Source organism: Schistocerca serialis, chromosome 4 (genome assembly GCF_023864345.2).
Source record: "Schistocerca serialis cubense isolate TAMUIC-IGC-003099 chromosome 4, iqSchSeri2.2, whole genome shotgun sequence".
In the NCBI taxonomy this organism is placed as follows: Eukaryota; Metazoa; Arthropoda; class Insecta; order Orthoptera; family Acrididae; genus Schistocerca; species Schistocerca serialis.
Window position 1 is genome coordinate 485,030,110 of NC_064641.1, and position 22,935 is coordinate 485,053,044.

A 22,935-nucleotide genomic window follows, 5' to 3' on the forward strand; every position below is an offset into this window, starting at 1 on the left:
ATTACCATAGCCAGTAAGCTCACAAATGAATTCCTAATGTATCCACTGACATAAGCGTGACAACACGTTTTTCTTCAATTAGCGTTTAGCAATTTAATCATACAGAAAACGCGATGGATTTGGTTGTCACAGCCAAAGATTTTACTTAAAATTATGTTCTGGTGTATAGAAATGAAGTACCAACTAAAAGCAATGTTAGTCTCCCCAATAGGTCAAAGACGAGAGCTGAACTAGTACCCTCCGTTTTCTGAGGAACTCAGGTTAGCCTGAGACTACAGAAGTAGAAAAGGCGTCAACTTCTAACATCTGTCTCCCAACATTTGCTGAAAATTGGTCAGGTGTTTATGCGAACTTCCTAACTTGAAATACTACGTACAACCACATCCTAAAATATTCACAATTTATCTTATAATTCCTTGAATTTGAGAAGCAGGAGTGAAAGTTAACTCTACATTTGCTAATATGGAAGACGATCTGTAGTTTTCCTGCATGAAGAAGACAAAGAAACGAATTTGTAAGGAGTGACAAATTGCTCTAAACATACCGTTGAATACATAAATACAGATTAAAGTAAAATTAAACTGCTGTTAGACTGGCATCGACCCAGTTACCGGAAGATAACGTGCAGTGAGGTGTCCTCCAGGTAGCAGTGAGCTGTGAAAGTAAGACAAAGAGCCTCTTGCGGCTGGGAGCGATCGGTATCGGGAGTAGGTTGCGGCGCGGCGCGGCGCGGCGCGGCGGGACGACAGTAGAATGGTACAGTGACGGCCGCTCCGGCCTGGGAGAATGGAGACCGCCCTTGAGAGCAGGGGAGGGAAGCGTCGCGAGGGCTGCTGCACTGCCGGTATATAAGGCCGCATCCTCACTGCTCGCCACCAGTCCACGGGACACAGTCTGCATAGCTAGCCACCGACCTCCGCTGCTACTCTACCGACAACATGCTGAAGCTGGTGAGTTTCTGCTTCACCTGCAGTGGACAGCCGAGAGAGCTTTGCTTGTGTATCACAACTTAAATTACTTCAGCGCTAGTCTTTTCCTCATGGCTTCATGCTTGCATGTATGTCACATATAATGCGCATGTCTCCTGATCATCTGCTCCTCTGCTCTCTGTCTCTGCCCATAAATCCTCCCACATTTGTGTCCTTCTTGTCCTCCCCTCTGTGTCCGTTTCGTCCCTCACCCTCTCTCCCTGTCTATTTCCTCCTCCTACTCCCTCGTATTTATATCTCCTCCTGTCCCATCTCCCCATTCCTATCCCCTTCTACTCCCCCTCTTCCTGTCAATACCCTCCTTCCCCCCAACTCTCCCCAGGCATGCTCATTGACACAAATAGCACCTGCAGAAGATGTCGATATAGTGAGCTAGTACTAATTCCAAAACACACGTCTTGTACAGTGCAGCCTATATGCCAAAGGCACGGAACCCTTTTTTTCCCATAACATGTAAGATGCCATCCAAAGGTCGATAAAGCGGGCCGATACCTTACAAAACAACACACCTGATGCAATGGGCAGCCTATGCAACAATGGCAGGAAAACCACCTCTTTCCCCTGATGTATGGGCTGCCCTACAAAGCAGGTCCATAAGACAGGTCAATATTATTCCCATGCAACACACCAGCCATGCAGGGTAGCCTGTGCAGCAGGAGCTTAAAAAATTTGTTTGCCTGTATCTCAATAAACATTAGCGCTAGAGCATCATAAAATCCCCTATATTGGTTCTCTCAGGGCAAGGAGTTTGTTGGCCCACTTCAGTTCAGGTGCTGGGGAGGAGTTCTTACACAAATATACATGTGCTCAGCCATACATGTGTCCATCTGAATATCTATTAGAGTATTGTGTGAAAATTTTAAATAAATAGTCACGAAGTCTGCAAGATTTTTCTTAAATTCTTTTCCCCTATGAATAGTACATACATAAATATATATGAAGATATTGTCAGACATTCGAATATAATAAATTTCTTTAGACAGTATAGCTTCTGTCCGTGAATCAGCACGGTTTTAGAAAGCATCGCTCATGCGAAACTCAGCTTGTTCTTTTCTCACAGAATTTCCAGCGACCTGTGGATAAACGGCGACTAACAGGTTCTATATTTCTAGATTTCCAATAATTTTATCTTGGAACTCTGCCATTTGGTCCGTGTTTGCATAGAATAACAGTAATATCAAAAATTGAGTCAGCCTTGATGCAAAACAACTTGTTATTCGTTTATTTCTTTATTCTCCCAAACTAGTTTCGGCGACAAATATCACCATCATCAGTGGGTTCTTTAATCTAAAACATCAGAAAATAGCATGGGTATACAAACACGCTAACACATTATAACACTTTTACTATTCGTTTTTCGAAATATAGTTTTCTATACTACTTTCATACTACCTCATTTATTGTATGTTACAGCATGTTTTAAGAATTACTGTCACTTTTTGCGACATATTTTCTGTATGCTTTTTTTCTGTCGCCGTTTTTTACTCAGCGAACATCATGTCATCTGCAGCCGTGTGAGCGGCTGTTAGTAAACAAAATATTAAAAGGTGAACTTCGCATGTCAGCAATATATACTTGGGGTCCTGGTAGTGTTGCGGAATCCAGTTATTTCGTGTGTACTGAGCTGTTATTTAGTTATTAGTGTACTCACTTCGTTGGATGGTATGTAGCGGCTTTTATACATAGAAAAACAAAACTTTCGCATTTTGTTTCTGATCCAGAATATTAGGCCATCTTGCTGTTCGTGTGTGTCGCGAGAGGTGTATCGCACGCGGCGAGAAAGGCGGTGAAAACTGTAGCGCGAATTACGACTTCTGTTCATTATTTATGTCTCTGTGTGTGATGGGGAAGTGGTTCTTTTACGCGTGTCTGCTTTCTGTTCTGTCTTCTTGATCAGCTCTCTCAGAGCGGTAAAGAGCGTGTTGTTGCAAACTGTTGTGTTTTCTGAATAGGGGAATGAATTATAGCCTGCCAACGAAGTTCAGTGATTCAGTGTCGAGAAACATTTAATTCCATAGTGAAAAATGGATGTGTAATTGCAGATTTGTACGCGACAATGTGGTGGTTACTGTATGTAATTCTTTGCACGCTCAGCAGAGCGTTAGACAGCTCATTCTCACACTGTACCAAAATATTGTCATTGTAACTAGAACTCAGAAGAATAATACATTAGTGTTAATTAAAGATAACGAAATATGTTGCCAAAACCAAATATTTTGTTCATAAAACTTCGCTACTGACTTTTTACAACGAAATTAGAACGATCATTAACAACTCTAATGTATTGCTAAACTCAAACTCGAAGAAAAAGGATCTGTTATAGAAGAATCCTAAAAATTCTTATTTGAAAGTACAGATTAAGTTGCACAAAGAAAATGCCTCTATTCGTCCTGTTATTAGTGTGTATAAGAGTCCAAACTAGTCTGCAAACAAGTTCTACCAGTCAAAAATTAATGAACTTTATGCATTCGACAAATCATATAGTTTAAAAAATAGTCAGAACTGATTCAGACCACCACATAGGTTACTGTAACAGAAAATAGCACACTATTATCTCTTAACTTAAACAACCTAGCTACAAATATACCTATCTGGGAAACGTTAGAAATTGTGTTTAAAAATTTGACAGCATTGGGAAAAGTCGATACACCTTAATTATTATATTACTTGAACTTATAAAACTAACATTTTCTTTAACTGTTTCTCGTTCAGCTAAAAAACGTACTGTCAAAATAAGGGATAGGCAATGGTTTCAAACCTCTCAGGCATTTTCTTGGAGATGTTTATAAGCAATTTAGAAAACAAATTTCACCAAACCGATGGTGATGTATCTACGAAAATCTTGTATGGGAGATGTACAGGAGATTCGTAGACGACATTTTCATGTTCTTCAGTGTTAGTATAGAAGAAATTGTGGAATTGGTTGTTTCCTTAACTTCCTTGGGTACATAATAACTTTTACGGAAGAACAGGAAAAAATCAGTTTCCTTAACTTTCTTGACATACATATAACGAGGGTAGGTTCGAGTCTTGTGCATAACATATTTCAGAAGCCGGCAGCGTCCGACATATTTATTCAAGCGGATTCATACCGTCTGAGATCACAGAAAAAAGCATTTTTTTTTAAATTCAGTGTTTCACAAGCTGGCTAAGTTTTAGTTAGAGGAGAGTGGTAAAAACAGGGAAACTGATACCATTATTCAGGTAGGCAAGGCAAATGGCTGTGGGGAAAGTGATATTAGAAAGATGAGTGGAAGAGCATTTAGCAAAATAGAAAATAAAAATATTTTTATAAGTGTCAGCCTGAAATACATATCTCTACCATATTATGGGTCGTTATCTGAAAAATCTGCAAATCCTTTCAGAAATCATAGTATACAGGTAGGTTTCCAGACAAATAGAAAGATAGGGCAGCTTCTGCGCCATAATTTGAAGCCCCCCTAAATAAATTTGGTAATGCGCTAGCATATAAGATTCTGCGACTATATCGGGAAGATGGATAGATAATTAAAAAACTGTTTAGGGAACATGATGCACAAGCAACAACAGCTCTGGGAGCACATCTACGAGACCATAACCATACGCTAATACAAATCGAAATTTCACTTATTGTATTGCACTTTGAGAACAAGGGCAATAATTTTGATATATTTGAAGAGTTATACATTTGTATTAACAACCGTTCATCTTCCGACAAATGGCAGGTAGCCGGAAGCGCTTTTTGTCAATATTTGATAGACTGTTTCTCTATCGAAATGAGTAAAACACTTACCTACCTGAGACACTTCGAGAACAATTTAATTCAACATCTTTTCAGAACCCCTTGTTGTTACACCTGAAATATCTTCAGGAAACAACAAACCAATTACGGCGATCCAACTTGAGCAATGTGCTCCAATTAGTAAAGCAGACAGTTAATGACATTTTAGTATGAATTTAATCAGTACTTTAGTCTTACCTTAAAATACATATTTGTAAATTAGACTAACACTTTATCACCTAATGTGTAGGCGCTTTTATAAGGAATTTCCACAACTTCTACAACTATTTGTAACGAATACAGACAATTTTATTTTGTAATGTTATTCAGTAAATTCCTTGTAAAAATTACCAATGATTAGGATTGTGGACCATTGTGTGATTTTTCGTTCTTGTATACGCGTATGCTAAGTTGTTTACCTGACTAGTACCTTCCACATAAGCCACGAAAAATTGTGATGCTCAATACACATATATGGGCACCAACACCGTCCAGTGGCCAACATGTTTTCTTCTGTAGTGCAAACAGTTCAGCTTTACATAACAGTTATAGCCTTTTGCCTGGTAGGTTTTCGTTGGCATTAATTTTTTAACTGATGAAGCTTAAGCTTCAGTTGTCGATACACGACTGACATGTCAAAGTTCTGTTCTACATATATACTCTGTGGTGTGTTTTGGAAGTTTGCATTTTATTACTCTTGACTTGTGTAATTGTAATGACCGTTATAAGACTCTAGTAATATTTATTTGATGTAAAGCCTACAAATCCCTCATATGTCCTATTCTCTGTTAAGCCAGCGTTGCCTGGATCTCCGCCACTCCCCTCATCCAAATTCTTGAACCGCATGCACTCCACCTTGTCTTCTGTATCTGCCTTCTGCCCCCACATAGCTCCTATAAGACCTCATCCCCTTCCCCCACCTCCTCCTTTTTCCTCTAACATATCCACATCCTTTGCACTGTCTGCAGACTTGATCCCCCTCATCCCCTGGTGCCCTTCTTCCTCTCCACCCCACCCATTACCACACCTCTATCATTGCATCCCCCCTCCTCTCTCCACCTCCACACTGTATCCTTCTTCAGGACAATTTCCAGCAACTCCCCTCCCAGATGGTGATCTTTGCCATGACATCTACCCTTCCTACCAACTGTAACCTGTCCTTGTTCCTCCCTCCCCTTCCCCAGGACCCCCCATATCCACTCCTCTCCTTCCCTCAGAGCTGTTTTTCCTCTTCCCCCCCCCCCCTAAGCCTCTGCTCTCCCTCCTCAGCTGTTTTCCACTCCCATCCATCCCTCCCCGGCCCCCTTCAGCGCACCCCCACCCATCTCCCCTACTCTACCCTCCTCTACCCCATCACTTCTCCCTTTTTTTTTCTTCTCCCTCGTATCACTACCTCTGGCAGATCCTCCCAATTTGTTCTTTGTCATCAGTGTGCGATGTCAGTCTTGTGTTTGGTGCCATTCTACAGTGATGTCAAGTGCTGTGGTTTTAATTGTGTGCTTGACTTTATGCTCTGGCCGTACTTCACCTTGTGTTCTTTAACTGTTACACTGTGTGGTTTCTTGTGTAAAATACACTCCTGGAAATGGAAAAAAGAACACATTGACACCGGTGTGTCAGACCCACCATACTTGCTCCGGACACTGCGAGAGGGCTGTACAAGCAATGATCACAAGCACGGCACAGCGGACACACCAGGAACCGCGGTGTTGGCTGTCGAATGGCGCTAGCTGCGCAGCATTTGTGCACCGCCGCCGTCAGTGTCAGCCAGTTTGCCGTGGCATACGGAGCTCCATCGCAGTCTTTAACACTGGTAGCATGCCGCGACAGCGTGGACGTGAACCGTATGTGCAGTTGACGGACTTTGAGCGAGGGCGTATAGTGGGCATGCGGGAGGTCGGGTGGACGTACCGCCGAATTGCTCAACACGTGGGGCGTGAGGTCTCCACAGTACATCGATGTTGTCGCCAGTGGTCGGCGGAAGGTGCACGTGCCCGTCGACCTGGGACCGGACCGCAGCGACGCACGGATGCACGCCAAGACCGTAGGATCCATCGCAGTGCCGTAGGGGACCGCACCGCCACTTCCCAGCAAATTAGGGACACTGTTGCTCCTGGGGTATCGGCGAGGACCATTCGCAACCGTCTCCATGAAGCTGGGCTACGGTCCCGCACACCGTTAGGCCGTCTTCCGCTCACGCCCCAACATCGTGCAGCCCGCCTCCAGTGGTGTCGTGACAGGCGTGAATGGAGGGACGAATTGAGACGTGTCGTCTTCAGCGATGAGAGTCGCTTCTGCCTTGGTGCCAATGATGGTCGTATGCGTGTTTGGCGCCGTGCAGGTGAGCGCCACAATCAGGACTGCATACGACCGAGGCATACAGGGCCAACACCCGGCATCATGGTGTGGGGAGCGATCTCCTACACTGGCCGTACACCACTGGTGATCGTTGAGGGGACACTGAATAGTGCACGGTACATCCAAACCGTCATCGAACCCATCGTTCTACCATTCCTAGACCGGCAAGGGAACTTGCTGTTCCAACAGGACAATGCACGTCCGCATGTATCCCGTGCCACCCAACGTGCTCTAGAAGGTGTAAGTCAACTACCCTGGCCAGCAAGATCTCCGGATCTGTCCCCCATTGAGCATGTTTGGGACTGGATGAAGCGTCGTCTCACGCGGTCTGCACGTCCAGCACGAACGCTGTTCCAACTGAGGCGCCAGGTGGAAATGGCATGGCAAGCCGTTCCACAGGACTACATCCAGCATCTCTACGATCGTCTCCATGGGAGAATAGCAGCCTGCATTGCTGCGAAAGGTGGATATACACTGTACTAGTGCCGACATTGTGCATGCTTTGTTGCCTGTGTCTATGTGCCTGTGGTTCTGTCAGTGTGATCATGTGATGTATCTGACCCCAGGAATGTGTCAATAAAGTTTCCCCTTCCTGGGACAATGAATTCACGGTGTTCTTATTTCAATTTCCAAGAGCGTAGATTTTTAGATTTTCATCTCCATTTTTACAGTCACTCCCTTTTGTATTCTCTCTTTGATTATGTTCCCCCTTTTTATATGTTCTGCCATGTTTTCTTCTTTATGTTGTTTTAAATGTCTTCCTGTTATATACTTAGTGTCTCTTGGCTGAAGATCAGCCTCTGTCCTGCTGCCAGCCCACTCCAAATAGGGAATTGAAATACAATAAAGAAAAGAAAAGAATGTATCTGATGTGAAAAGAAACATGTCATGACAAGAAACCATAAGGAAATTTACAAAAAAAAAAAGGTCAATGTTTTTGAGCTATATTACAGCATTTTTTAAAATCTATTTCATAATTACTGTGTTAATGGTTACATTCCTCTTTCGGAATTTTCAATCCAACTTAGATAACACTGCAAAGCGCAATGAAATGGAATGAGCATTTAAGGATTGTCATAGGTATGGCTGATGGTCGACTCTGGTTTATTGGGAGAATTTTGGGAAAGTGTGATTCATTTGTAAGGAAGACCACATGTAGGACACTAGTACAGCCCATTCTTGAGTATTGCTCGAGTGTTTAGTATACACACCAGGTCAAATTAAAGAAAGGCATTGCAGAAATTCAAAGGCAGACTGCTAGATTTGTTACTGGTAGGTTCGAACAACACATTAGCGTTACTGAGATGCTTCAGGAACTTAAATGGGAATCGCTGAATGGATGGCGACGTTCTTTTCGAACGAGACTATTGAAAAAAATTAACGAACCAGAATTTGATGGTGACTGCAGGAGGATTCTGCTGCACCCAACTTACATCTCACGAATTGACCACAAACATAAGCTAAGCTAAGGGAACTCCTACGATGGTATATAGATTGTTGTATTTCCCTCGCTCTATTTGTGGTCTAACGGGAAAGGACTAATAGTGGTACAGGGTACCCTCCACCACGCACTATACGGTGGCTTCCTCGTTATCTGTGAAGACATAGAGTAGTGATCGGATAGATCGACGAACAGGTTCTGCCACTGTTCTGATGTGCAACAATGTCTTCCACGCATCAGCAACCTTGGTGAAGTTGTTCGCTGAATAGGAAATTACAGTCATATCATCTACTGTGCCCTTTGCCACTGTACAGGAGACGCTTTTCCTCGTACCTGCTACTGTTGTTTTCCAACAACACCAATCGTGGTCTTTGCTAATCATTCACATTATTCAATATTTACACTCCTTTATCATTAATTTAGGAAGAAAAGCAACACTACAGCAGACATTTGTTCCCCTCCATGACTTATTCCTTTCCAAGTTAAACAGACGAGGACACTACACAGCACGACGAAAAAGTGTCTCAGAAACGTTTACAGACCCTCTTACGTTTCTCCATCACACTACTCAACACAATTCTAAGTTATTTCCACACTGAATGTTACGTAATTTCCGTAATTTTATGTTTGTCACCTTGGCGAGATACTTGTAAGAGTCTATTTAAATTGTGCTTCCAAATGGTGTACTGGCTTTACCAGAATAGCTTACTTCCCCAGACTACAAAACTGAATTTACATTCTTGGGAGGAACGCCACAGCATCAATATACTGTCATTAACCAAGGACTGCTGGAGCGTGAATCGACGGTTGTCAGTCACCGCTAATTCACAGCTATCCACATATTTCTCACTTACGACGTGACAATATTACGTTGTCCATGAATTTAGTTTGTAGAGAACGAATCCGAAGCATCTTAAATTTAAATTAGAATAGTGTTACAACTCAGACCAGGTACGAATCAGTTCATCTCTGATGTCGCCTTGCTCAGAGTTCCACTTTATTTCAATAACGACCTTGTAGAACACTTACCGCGATATCATCTGTGAAGGATTATCTCCAGCGCTCAACACGAGCAATCGTATAATGCTGCATGGCGCTCATTGCTCAAGTTTCAATGCATAAATTAATTTGCGACGCCCTCGTTCCGATTCTGTTGCGGCGTGTACACAGCACGTGACGCCAGCCTTCAACAGTATATATTCTAAGTAGTTCCGCTACGTATCTAACGTTCTGCAACATTCTGTTCGTACATAAGCAAAGTATAAGTAAATGTCGAAGCAAGTTAACAAAGTAGGACGAATGGTATCTCACAAACTTTTACACAATGCCAGCCAGTGAAACTGATGTACCAGCAATACCAGGAAAAAAAAATTCTTATAGCATGTACACAGCACAGTGAGGGGATAAATGCCGTGAGACACCTCCTAATACCGTGTCGAACATCCTTTTACTGGCGTAGTGCGGACTAACGTGGAATGGACTCAACAACTGAGCCACGATTCTTCTATAGTCGTCCACAATTGCAGAGTTGTTGCCGGTGCACGATTTCGTGCCCGGACTGTCCTCTCGATTGTGTCTCATAAATGTTCGACGATCCATGTCGGGTGATCTGAGTAGCCAAATCATTCGCTCTCGAATTGTCCAGAATATTCTTCAAACCAATCGCGAACGGTTGTGGTCCGGCGACATGGCACATTTCATCCATAAAAATTCCATCGTTATTTGTGAACCTGAACACCATGAACGGCTGCAAATGATCTCCAGGTAGCCGAACATAACTATTTCCTGTCAATGATCGGTTCAGTTTACCAGAGGATCCCGTCAGTTCCAAGTAAACACAGCCCTCACTACTACGGAGCCACCACTAGCATGGACAGTGCCTTGATGACAATTTGGGTCCATGGCTTCGCCGGGTCTGCGCCACTCTCGAACCCTATACCAGCTGAAATCTGGACTCATCTGAGCAGCCGTCGATTTCCCAGTCGTCTACGGTTAAATCGATATGGTCACGAGCCCAGGAGAGGCACTGCAGGACATGTCGTGCTGTTAGCAAAGGCACTCGTGGCAGTCATCTGCTGCTGTAGCTCATTAACCTTAAACTTGGCCGCACTGTCATAACGGATACGTTCGTCGTACATCCCACATTGGTTTCTGAAGTTATTTCAAGAACCTTTGTTTGTGAGTTAGCACAGACAACTCTACGCAAATGCCTCTTTTGCCAGTCTTAAGCAAAAGCCATCGGCCACTTCGTTGTCCGTGCTGAGAGGTAATGCCTGAAATTTGGTATTCTCGGCACACTCTTGACACTGTAGAATATTGAATTCCCTAACGATTTTCGAAATGGAATGTCCCACGGGTCTAGCTTCAGATTCAAAATCTATTAATTCCCGTCCGAAACGTTTTCACGTGAACCACCTGACAAACGATAGCTTCGCTAAAACACTATCCTTTTATACTTTGTGTACGCGATATTAGCAACATCTGTATATTTGTACATCGCTACCCTGAACTTTCGTCGCCTCACTGTGTGTAGCGTCACTGCTACCCACTTCGTGCGGTTGAACTGGAAGGCTAATCATTTGCACATGTAAGCATGCAGTACCCTTCATTCCAGTTTGACTTGTGTTGCATTCCAGCTTTCATGGTGTTGAACTTTTAATTTCTGCGACTTCTTATAGCTTGGCAGTACGTGCGCTGTGTTACGGGTACTTGCTACTTGTTACGACTTCTGCACCACTTGTTATGGCGACAATCCTACTTGTTAGCAGCAGACACAGTGGCTGCGCCAAAGACTGAGACAGCGTGAAGTTTTACAATTATTTACTGAACTTTCTTTACAATTTCTCCCTCGTCGTCGCTGCCCAGCCCTGCAGATCCCTCCGCCTGGCTGCTGTTGTGTAGATTCTCCTACAATGCGTGCAACTCGCGCCGCTGATCGCCGCTGAAGCCAGGATGTCCTGTGGTTGAGATGAACTCGTCGCCACTCGGCGCCCCGAGTACGGCATGCTCACGGAGCAGCGTCGCTGTGAGGTCAGCTGCCGACGCCTGTTGCACCGGCGGCTGGGAAGCCGTCAGTCGCGATGTCCGCGAGGTCCTGTCATGGACGGACCACGCGCCGTGGGCCGGGTTGCCGTGAAGTCCGGGCGTCAGTCCCCAGCGGCGCCTGTGACCAAGACCGCGCTGCGGCCGGTCCTACTGGACGTTCTCGCTAGTCAGCCATGCTGCCGATCTAACTCGGGCCGACCTCCAGAGCTGAAGTCGACATCTGGCGGCGAACGGATGACTCCTGCGAGCTGGAACAGACTTCCAGAATCGTCACTTACGAACATTCGGACGCGGACCACGCCAATTCTCAGATGTCCGCAGCTCGTGGTCGTGCGGTAGCGTTCTCGCTTCCCGCGCCCGGGTTCCCGGGAATCGATTCCCGGCGGGGTCAGGGATTTTCTTTGCCTCGTGATGAGTGGGTGTTGTGTGATGTCCTTAGGTTAGTTAGGTTTAAGTAGTTCTAAGTTCTAGGGGACTGATGACCACAGATGTTAAGTCCCATAGTGCTCAGAGCCATTTGAACTATTTGAACCATTCTCAGATCCGAACTACTTCCTAATGGCTTCTGTCTGTTGCTGCCCGTGCTCCACTATTTATATCCGGCAGGAGGACGTTTTTTACCCTCGGTCGAAGCTTTTTGTTGTTACTCCCGCAGTATATTGCAGCGTAACTTAGCGTGCTGGCCTCACTTCCCCTTACTCAGCACTATCGAGGCTTCGCTCGGCGCTCGGTCTGTGTGCGTCAGCCTGTCGGTAGACTGCTGCTGTCAGCAAGGCTATCTGTGCCTGCCTACTTCGCAACGCCTCGGTCGCCGGCACGCCTCTGTTTTGCCATTCTCCACTGCGTGAAGCAACGCCTACTACATGTGGCCGAAACAGCTGGTACTCCGTGTGTGGAGTACGTGTGAATTGCTAGTGTTGTGGCAGCCCACAGCCGGTGCTCAGTACGCGGTGTCGCTCCCCTGTTGCAGGTGATGCTGCTGCCCCTGGTGTTCGCCGCCGCGTCCGCGGGCTTCCTGCGCGGCGCCGCCGTCGCCCCGGTAGCCGTGGCCGCCCCCGCCGTCGTGGCTGCTCCCGCGCACGCTGTGGTCGCAGCCCCCGCCCCCGCCATCGTCGCCCCCGCCCCCGCCCCCGCCGTCGTCGCCGCCCCCGCACTCGTGCCGGCGCCAGCGCTGCACCCAGCTCCCATCCCCGTCGCAGCACATCTGCCCGTGGCTGCGCCCGTTCTCAAGATTCATTAACACTTGAATATGTACCATTCTGGAGAGCTGATGAAATAAATGGTACTGAGATCGCATCTGTCTGTTAATTTAACCTGATTTTAAAAAATCTTAGCTTGAGACGTCGGTTTTACTATAATGGTGTGAGACGTCGCAAGTCGGTCTCTGAGCGTAATGGAAGCAGGTGTGAGATCGGTGAGATGGGAGGACAGATTCATCAAAATTATCGAATGAATGAGTCGACACTACACTAGGATGCTTGGAATTACCACTCGACGTTCTCTCTGAGATATAGGGTCGGGATTAATATCAGACATGGTGCTGAACAAAATACAGCGCAACAGAGAACTCGAAACGATATTCTAACAAGCAGTGGCACATGCCTTCAATAAAATATTTAAAACTCTGAGTGTTACAGCCAATTCGGAATGCAGTGATGGTTGTAGGAATGGTGGCGTCGGGAATGCAACATTCAGGAACCATCTTTACTAACACTTGAAATAGCGTCATGTCAGACCAAATCCAGATCAAGAGGCGAACTTCCAGTGATCAGTTACAGTTTACTAGATGAACTTTTAATAACCGCCATGTGTAAACGTTACGAAAGGAAAATACAGAGTAGCATCACTTTAAAGAATTTTAAGATCCAATTCCCTGACGCAATTTAAATTTATTTTAAAACACTATTTCTTTAAAACGATGTTATAAAATTCCGAATTCAGCTTGGCTCTTTCCAAAAAAATCAACCACAAACAGTAACACCGGTGTTTTGAAAGAACATTGTTTAGTCTAAATGGATCTACTTAAAACACAGAACAGCCAAAACATCAACGGCTACCATATCACTTTTATCAAACGGATGTCCGTAAACCAGCTCCAAAGCCACACAAGTTCCCAAGGTAATATACCAGATTGATAAGTCCAATATTTCTCCCTGTCCAGAGTGATGGCAGATGTGATGGCAGGTGATGTTTTCTTGCTGTTGATTCGGCAGAGAAGACGGCCCCAGAGTTACTCTAGCACTTGCGGTCAGTGTGTATACTTTTCCAGCTCTGCGCAGAGTAGTTCGGCGGGTGTTCAAGCGGCTCAGTGAGGTGACGGAACTGAACGATCACACCAATTCACATATGACCCAGAAAAAAAAGAACGTTGAACAGTATAAAAGTTTGGTGTATGTAGGCTCTGTTACTGACTATAACAAATAAACATAAACAAAAAATTTAAAAAAAAGCCTATACGACACGTCAGGCGACAGCAGATGTAAATCAATCGAATCCTGTTTATACATATTTTCTCTTAATGAACCTGCATCTAAAAAGTAATTCTACGATATAAGTCTGCAGGTTTTCGTGGCCGTTATCATCGAAGACAAGTATCTAGGTTATCAGGTCAAGTCATGTTTCTCTTCAAACTTCTTTATCAGTATCGAATTTCTACAACTCTGCTGAGATATTTGCGGGAATCTTCGGAAGCGTCAAATTGGCTGAACTGTGGGCAAATGTTTCGATCTCTTTGCTAGAATGCTCTTCATAAATCCTCTAGTATCCCCAGTTAGCTCAATGTTCGGGTAGTTGACGAGACCAGAACATTATCAAAGGGGATCACAGCGGGAGCTGAAATGGCGACCCGATGAAAGATATGCGGGGATGTCGGTTTCAGCCGGACGAAGAAGCGTTAGAGTGGGAGCAGCTGTGAATCCGTCAGCATCGACCGCGTTCTTTGAAATAGGAAGTGATCATCTCGTCTCTCAGTGGGATAAATATCTTAATGCTTGTGGTGATTATTTTAGAATGGATCCATTCCACGGTCCCGTTGTGTTCGGTTTTCATTTGACTGCCCCTTATATGCTACAACTAAATCATTTAACACACTTTCGTGAGAATAGAAGCTCACATCTGCTGGGTAGTTAGGTGTTATTATCTCAATACTTTACTTTTATACAATGTGCAGATGTCACTGTCTCAGGTATCAGATTCCAGTGCCGCAAAGCACTGACACTACGGAGCGCTCCCACACATGGCCTAGACACATATTGCGCCACCGATCCGCATCTCTCAGTAGAAAAATCTGATGACCAACTTTGCAGAGAAGGGTGAAACGTCCCCTTTTTGAAGAATTATACAAGACTGTGCTTTAACTGACACACAATATTTTTTTTAGCGCAACGCAATCTGACTTTCAATAATCCCTACAAAAGAATGGCCCTGACTAACATTAAACTATACCTTTCACAAATCACTTACCTCACAAAAATCTTCGCTACTCAAGCTACTGCAATACAGCGAGCGCCACTTCTGCCAGCTAAATAAAAGATTCAAACTACGGAAGGCACTAACTACTGATAGGCATAGTTAGCAAATGAAAGATTTTAATAGAGAACAAACAATGTATTTACCTTAATAGTCATAATATATATAGCAGTTCATGACAAATTACAAAACTCCGCCATCTCTCTCCCCACATCCACCACTGCTGGCGGCTCACCTCCAACTGCACAACGCTACGCGCTGTTCACATCCAGCTGCCGCTGCCCAACACTACATTGGCAGACAACAATGCAAACTACCCACAGACTGCACACAGCACAGCTAGTGATTTTTCATATAGAGCGCTACGTGGCGTTACCAATAAGAAAACATAAACAGCCTACTTACATAGCCCCCATGCTCCCCACAAAAAATTTTACAAATTGTTTTGGTCAGTGGCCAATAATGATTTGATAAAATTTTTCATAATTACAATAACAAAAATATCAAATGCACACACTTATTGATACAATGTTGGTCAAAAGCTAAACTTTCTCACAGTCCATAAAGACAGTCCTAATCGTTCATCACAGTAAAATAGCAGTGTTTTTCTCAAAGTCTGAGCAGTAAAAGAAAATGCACACGGAAGTAGTGGATTTCCATGCAGTCTTGAAGAAGTAGTGTTGTCCTTCCAACAGAAAGACAGTGCTGACTCTTGACATGCTGACAGATAATGGGCCACAACAGAGCAAACCCACCGTACAGTCAGTCGAAGTTTTGAAGAATATTGGTAGGTAGGTCATCACAGAGCAGACCCACTGTAGTCCTAGTAGAGATTACGGTATTGGTGGCCCACTAGGGGTGCAGACCCACTGCAGTCCTTGTAGAATTAATGGTGTTGGTGAGTCATCAAAGGTGTAGACCCACTGTAGTCCTTGTAGAGATAGCTAGCAGCCATCTGTTGCGACTGTGCAGGTGCACAATCACCATTGAAGAGTCTTGCAGATAATATAGCAAGTCCATAACCACCACTTGTGCCCTCACAAAGGTTTTGGAATTGTCCTTATAACCAGCAATGCTGTTATCCAGTCCCTCGCTGAATTATTAACACACGTGCAAACACTAACAGTCCCTACTTCTCACATATTGTCCATATACTATGACCAACAGAAACGTGTGCAGTGAAATGTAACTTAATTTGAAGAACTGGTGTCTATACAATTATAAATTTACAACATGAAAAGACAATTACAAAGGTACAAAATACATCATTAAAGAACATAATAGTACAGATAACATTTGTAGTAATACAGGCTTTACAAAAGAATAGGAAGAGACATATACATCAGTGTTACAGGAATTATGACATAAGTAAGTAAATAAAATAATGAGAATAGTTCTTGAAACATTAATTTCACACATGAGCATTGAAACAAAACAGAATTAATAATGTCTATAAACATTTTTATGAAGAAAATAACATAGTATTTGAAAAATTCTACAACACAGCTCTCATCAGCTAAACACATAAAGACAGGAAAAACACAAATACACAAGGGTACACAAACATATAGAGGGATGACACAAAAGGAAAGGACAGGGTTTGTTTTACTGCAGTATTATGCATGGAGATCTCCCGTTGTTCATCATTATTCCTAAAAGTACTATCTAAGCCTGCTTTCTGTATTCTGTTCACATCCTCTTTCAAAATAGTTTTTCTCCACAGTACACTACTTTTTTTTTGGCCAAACCATTTTCTCATATCTTCTCAATGCATTTCTTCCAATTCATCATAGTTAGTTTCTTATATAGTCTACCCCCTCTTAAGCTAACTTAAATCTACTGAGCTCAGATGATAAACTAAGGAACGAGGCAATGCAGCAGCACAAAACAATTAACACAAACAGCAATGATAAAAAATACAAAAGGCAAAGCAAGCAGCATAAATTACAACTAATATAAGGCAATGAGCAGCAAACAATAAAAATAAATCATTAGTAAAACTGGCTTAACAGAATAATACAAAGTCAAATACAGTAACACTATGTCTGGCAAACAGCAGCAGTAAATGCTATAATGTATACCTAAGCATGACAAAGCTCAAGCAGAAATAATAGTACACTAAAAATGGCCATGTCTAATACCTATGTCACATCTTAATACTAGAGTGATGCATCACGAGAACCTACACTAGCAGATAAGTTACCAAATCGTAATGAAATTATTTATGCAATTCCTGTGAAGGGAAATGACTATTTATGTGCCCTCGTTTTCTTGGAAGTACGTCATAAATTTCATATTGACTGGATCTATAGGCATAAAATAACTATATTAGTACATATATTAAATTTTATTTTAACCAATGCTGCAGTGCAGCTAGAAACTAGATATTAAAGAAAATGAGCAAATATGTACAAAGGATGGCATGAAACATCATTCATTAGCCATATGGCATTTCATAAGGCAGTAAAAATTCTCTCAATTCTCGAGAAAGACGCTTGTCATAATCAGGTGTGCAGATGTAAGTATCTTTCCAAGTAATGAGCGTGTCGTATTTGCGATGCTTTCTACAAAGGAATGTCAATAGCGAGGATTATGGCCTCCTTTTTTTTTTTTTTTTTCACCTAATGGCTTTCTTTTGTCAGACGTCTACCTCTCAGCTGGGCGCCCAAAACGCATTACGCCAAGGTCACTTACCTTTCTTGCTGACATATTTACGACAGCAGTTTCCGCCACAGTGACAGTCTCATATAAAAATATTTCACAGGTCAAGAATTTGGGTGACACATCTGTAGAAACAAAATCCTATAAATATAACAGCGTCCAAAAATTTTTCGCCAGCATTGTGATACATTCACGCATATACACACATTTCATAACTCTTAAAGTACGATTCTTGGTTTCCAACAACCTTTTTCACAAACCAGAGTCCCTAACCACTACTCATTATTTCTTACCTTATTCGTCGACACTTCTTCAATATTTCATCATTACAGATATGTAGCATAATCAAATAACTCATATAGCATCAGCTTACTGATCATAAACATACCACAACAGCATAATACACATAGTCATCGTAATAATAACATCATAACACCTCAGTCAACTGTCAAAATCGTCTTAGCTTCCTCCAATAATTTCAAAACCTAAAAAAATTCTCTGCTCATGTCAAAGGTGTCATCTGCCTCAAACGCACTTCAAAAATCATGATCCCATACCAAATACATCATTCAAAGCTCTCATAGTATCACAATGGTTCCGAAAAAATATGAACAGTTTACAAAGTACAGACAAAATACAATTTCATAAGTGTGAAGTTACCCAACTGTGTAATTGCGTAAACATATGTCACTGATGTAGTACAAAAGTTTCTTTCTCTGTTAAATGATCAGATAGCTGTGTAATTCTGTGTTAGAGAAATATGGTGCCGATGTGTAAAGTTGTATAAGCAAATACCATATTAGCTAGGGCTCCTTGTGTTTGCCAAACACATGGTACACAAAGTAGGCGTGTACCCCCCTGAGGATTAATGTAATTATATCCTCAGGTGTTGCAGATTACAGCAATGGAATGAAATGTACCACGGAAAACTTTCTTTGTAATTCAAAAATCTGTAAAAGTAAATGTTTTAAGTACGAAATTAATCACTCAAATACTTGTACTGTAGCGCTAAACTGTGCGTCTTGTTGTAAGATAATCTCTGTGGAAGTGTCGTAGTTATCGTCCTCCGAAAGCCAAGTTCTGCAGAAGTCAATGTACTTACCTCATGATAAACAAAAGTGAAATGCTTTGCGTATAGATATCTTAGTTATTACGCTTATTGATGTGATGAAGAAATAACTGTGCTGTAACGTATTGTTGTGCTACGGAAAAGGCTGTCTCATTGTAGCTATACCACAAAAGTTACTACTAAAACATGTTTTACTTTCCAGAATAATACAGAAAAACTGTGCAGATATAAAACAGATACACCGCAAAAGCAACATTGTAAATTGTCACTCATTAGTGGCGTCATGATAAAATCGTGTAGCTGTCACATAAACTAACCACTGTATATCTGGTATCTCACAGAAAGTACTTTAAATCCAGAATGTATTTTCAAGTAAACCAAAATGTTTCATTAGAATCTCATTAGCAGTACCAGTATATGTTCTAAGTATGTGAGCCTTATAGTCGTTACGTAATCGTGCAACTAACAAGCAAGAATGTACACACACAATAACACTGTGTCATCTGTTCGCAATAACAATGCATTCGTAATTTCTGTTTAAATAAGTTCTCTTGGTTCTTGACTGGAAATTTAATTTCAAACATTGTTGCATGGTAACAGATTCTAAGTCTGACAAACCATATTAGCAATGTAAAGTGAAAAGTTTTATGGCAAAGACAAAGTTAAAAAGCAGATTATCTTTCTATAACCGGTTTTACATGTGAATTGTGGTGTAAACCTTTACTCTTCCTAATGCACAGAGTTTCAACTTCAAAGCAATTATCATGTTGTATACATCGGTAAAGAATGATAAAATTTTTTTCAAGGCTAACGTCTTATGTTATTTTTCTCGGAGCCAGCGGGTGCACGCGGCTGCCTGCTGTGCGAGTCATTGTCTGTCTCTTTGTTGGCGCGCGCCGTTATTGGGATTAGGAGACCTAACTTTTACAAATTCACCTCCTCGAGAGGGCCCTGCTCTGTTTGAATCCCGCCAGTTATGATGCAATTCAGGTCTGTCGTTACGATCATATCGTCTGTCGTCATGTCGGTAGTTCCTGTAGTTTCTATCTTGTCGGTTAAGTAGTGGAGAATTTCTCCCTGAATCGTAACTGTGCGCCGACCTGTTGCGTCTGAAGTTATTCTGCCTCCCTTGATAATAATTGTTTTGGTTCCCATATTGTCTGTTTCTCTGATTGTCTCTGTGATAGTCATTACTACGGAAATGCGATCTTTCTCTGTAACTATTATTACTCTGCCAGTGGTTGTCATATGGGTGGTGTCTGTTTTGGTCACGATTTGCGTTGTAAGAATAGACTTGTCGTGTCCAGTTATTGTTTCTGTCGTCACGGAATTGTGACGGATATGACCTGTAATTGTTGTGTTCCTGTTTCCGCTTTCCGCGATTGTCTGTGTCAATTTCTAATTCTTGTAAGAGTCCCTGAAAAGCTTCAATGTCGTCTTTGCAACGTCCTGCTAAAATAATATGTCGTAAATGTTCAGGCAATTTGAGTAAGCAAATGCAGATGAGTTCTGAGGGGCTGTATGGGTTTGAAAGATACTGATTCTTATGCAACGTGTCTCCAAAATATTTGACAAGACTGGAAAATTCAGATTGTTCAAAGTGTTTCATCATCATGATGCTATGTTTTACTCGGTCTTGTGTAGCTTGAGACCAATATGCTGAGAGGAAGGCGTGATAAAAATCTCTTTCACTGTGGCAATCGTGAATGACCGATCGCATTCTTAAAGCTGGTTCATTCTCTAAGCAGCCACACATAAATTCTAATCTGTGCTCTAATGACCAGTTGGGAGGAAAACAATGAGAGAATTGATGGAGCCACGCTTGTGAATGAATGTCGTTGCCAGAATTCTTAAATGTTTTGAATTTACGTGTTGTAATGAACAGCTTATAGTCAAAATCATCGTGTCGGCGAGTCGCACATCGGTCATTGTTAGGTCGTGTCGGCGGTTCCATCTCAAAATTCGGTGCACATTGCCAGTTTCTTTCATAACTTCCGAAATGCCCTGTTGGAGCGCGAGTGACCTCTGAAATTTGTAATTTTGGTATTACTTGTGCCAGCTGATCTTGTACTTCCCGGATTTCTCTTTTGTACTGTATATTGATTTGATTTTGATTGAATTTCCTAATTTGTTCGCACTCTTCTGTGTCATTAAAGACTACCGGTTTTGTGTCATTCAGATTATCATCTACCTTCGTAGATAAATTAGTGAACTGATCTGAAAGTTCGGCTACTTTCTCCGATAGTGTACTTATTTCCTCAGTGTGCTTTTCTGAACCAAGTTTCAGAGTATCTACTGTGTCCTTTAAGTTTTCCTGAGTTTTTGCAAGTTGCGTAACCGAATCGGTAGATGCAACTGAGTCAAATTTAGCTTGCAAGATCTCATGATTTTCATGAACAATAGTTTGCAGTTCTTTTATGGCTGCTTCGTGATTCTGTAATGCATTTTCATGCCGCGAAAAAATAGGTTGAAAATGCTCACAAATTTGTGTTTTTACGTCGTTACAGACTTTTTGACATTTCGATTCAATTTTATGTAACTCAGTAGTTAAATATTCACGTGTTTGTTCAAGAGTTTGTTCCAATGAGTCTAACATTTGAAGCTTTTGCTGTGTTTGTCTCTGATTTTGTTCCATCGTGTCTAACTTTTGAAGCTTTTGCTGTGTTTGTCCCATTTGTTGTATTAATTGTAATAACAATGCATTGGTGTCTGAAACATGTTCCTCAGTGCTTTTCGGCAGTGAATTTGCACCGGCAACATTCACATTTTGACAAGCGGAAAATGTGTCTTGACTCATTTGAGAAAACGGTGAGAACCCAAAACCTCAGTCTACAGTATTTGCAATATTGTGTTCTGTCATTCCCGATTCCTGAGGCGACCTGTTACCGACCGATCGATCGATAATGCTTCCCTGTTCACTACCTGTTTCACTGTCTACACCATTATTTGACAGCCGCTCCATTTCCCTATGCACAGTTACCAAATTACTACCTTGAACATTAGTAAATTCATTACTCGGCGGCGCTGATAAGCTACGCTCGTCGTCACTATTATTTCTCAGTTTACTTTGGAGCCTAGTGTTACGTTTTTCACACGCCATTATTGTCACAATATTTCACACGATAACACAGAAAAGCACAATTTGAAGAGCAAAATAAGATAACACATTAACATAGAAATGGAAATAGTGTCTACTTAAATACTTGGTGCAAATCTACATGCATGTCACAACTGTTTTACTGTACAACAATGAAAGACTGCAACTACAAAGGATATTCTCTCTACATTTATGCGCTAGCAATAAACAAAACCTACGCTAATTACACAAACTACAAGGAAAAAATCAGAAGATTCCAGTGAGGTATCCTCGGCTAAGGGTCGACATATGAAACGTCCCCTTTTTGAAGAATTATACAAGACTGTGCTTTAACTGACACACAATATTTTTTTTTAGCGCAACGCAATCTGACTTTCAATAATCCCTACAACAAGACTGTGCTTAAACTGACATACAATATTTTTAGCGCAACGCAATCTGACTTTAAAAAATCCTGACTCTTGACATGCAGACAGGTAATGGGCCACAACAGAGCAAACGCACAGCAGAGTCATTCGACATTTTGAAGAATATTGGTAGGTAGGTCATCACAGAGCAGACCCACTGTAGTCCTGGTAGAGAGTATGGTATTGGTGGGCCACCATAGGTGCAGACCCACAGCAGTCCTTGTAGAAATAATGGTACTGTTGGGTCATCAAAGATGCAGACCCACTGAAGTCCTTGTAGAGATAATGGGAATGGTAGGCCATCAAAGATCCACTTCAGTCCTTGTAGAGACGGCCAGCAGCCATCTGTTGCGACTGTGCAGGTGCACAATCACCATCGAAGAGTCTTGCGGACAATATAGCAAGTCCATAACCACCACTTGTGCACTCACAAAGTTTTTGGAATTGTCCTTAGAACCAGCAATGCTGTTATCCAGTCCCTTGCTGAATTATTAACACTCGTGCAAACACTATCAGTCCCTACTTCTCTCATATTGTTCATATACTATGACCAACAGAAACGTGTGCAGTGAAATGTGACTTACAAATTAATAATATGATGAACTGGTGTCAATTCCAATTTTATAATTTAAGAATACAA

General features: G+C 42.3%; 1 protein-coding gene across 1 annotated transcript; it reads left to right on the forward strand.

Annotated features, from left to right (window-relative positions):
- Window positions 1-850: 850 nt before the first annotated feature.
- Window positions 851-12,889, forward strand: LOC126475189 (cyclin-dependent kinase inhibitor 1C-like). Its single transcript, XM_050102831.1, has 2 exons — window positions 851-950; window positions 12,564-12,889. The coding sequence occupies exons 1-2, from the start codon at window positions 939-941 to the stop codon at window positions 12,831-12,833; spliced, it is 282 nt and encodes a 93-aa protein (XP_049958788.1). The 5' UTR covers window positions 851-938; the 3' UTR covers window positions 12,834-12,889.
- The last annotated feature ends 10,046 nt before the right edge of the window (window positions 12,890-22,935 follow it).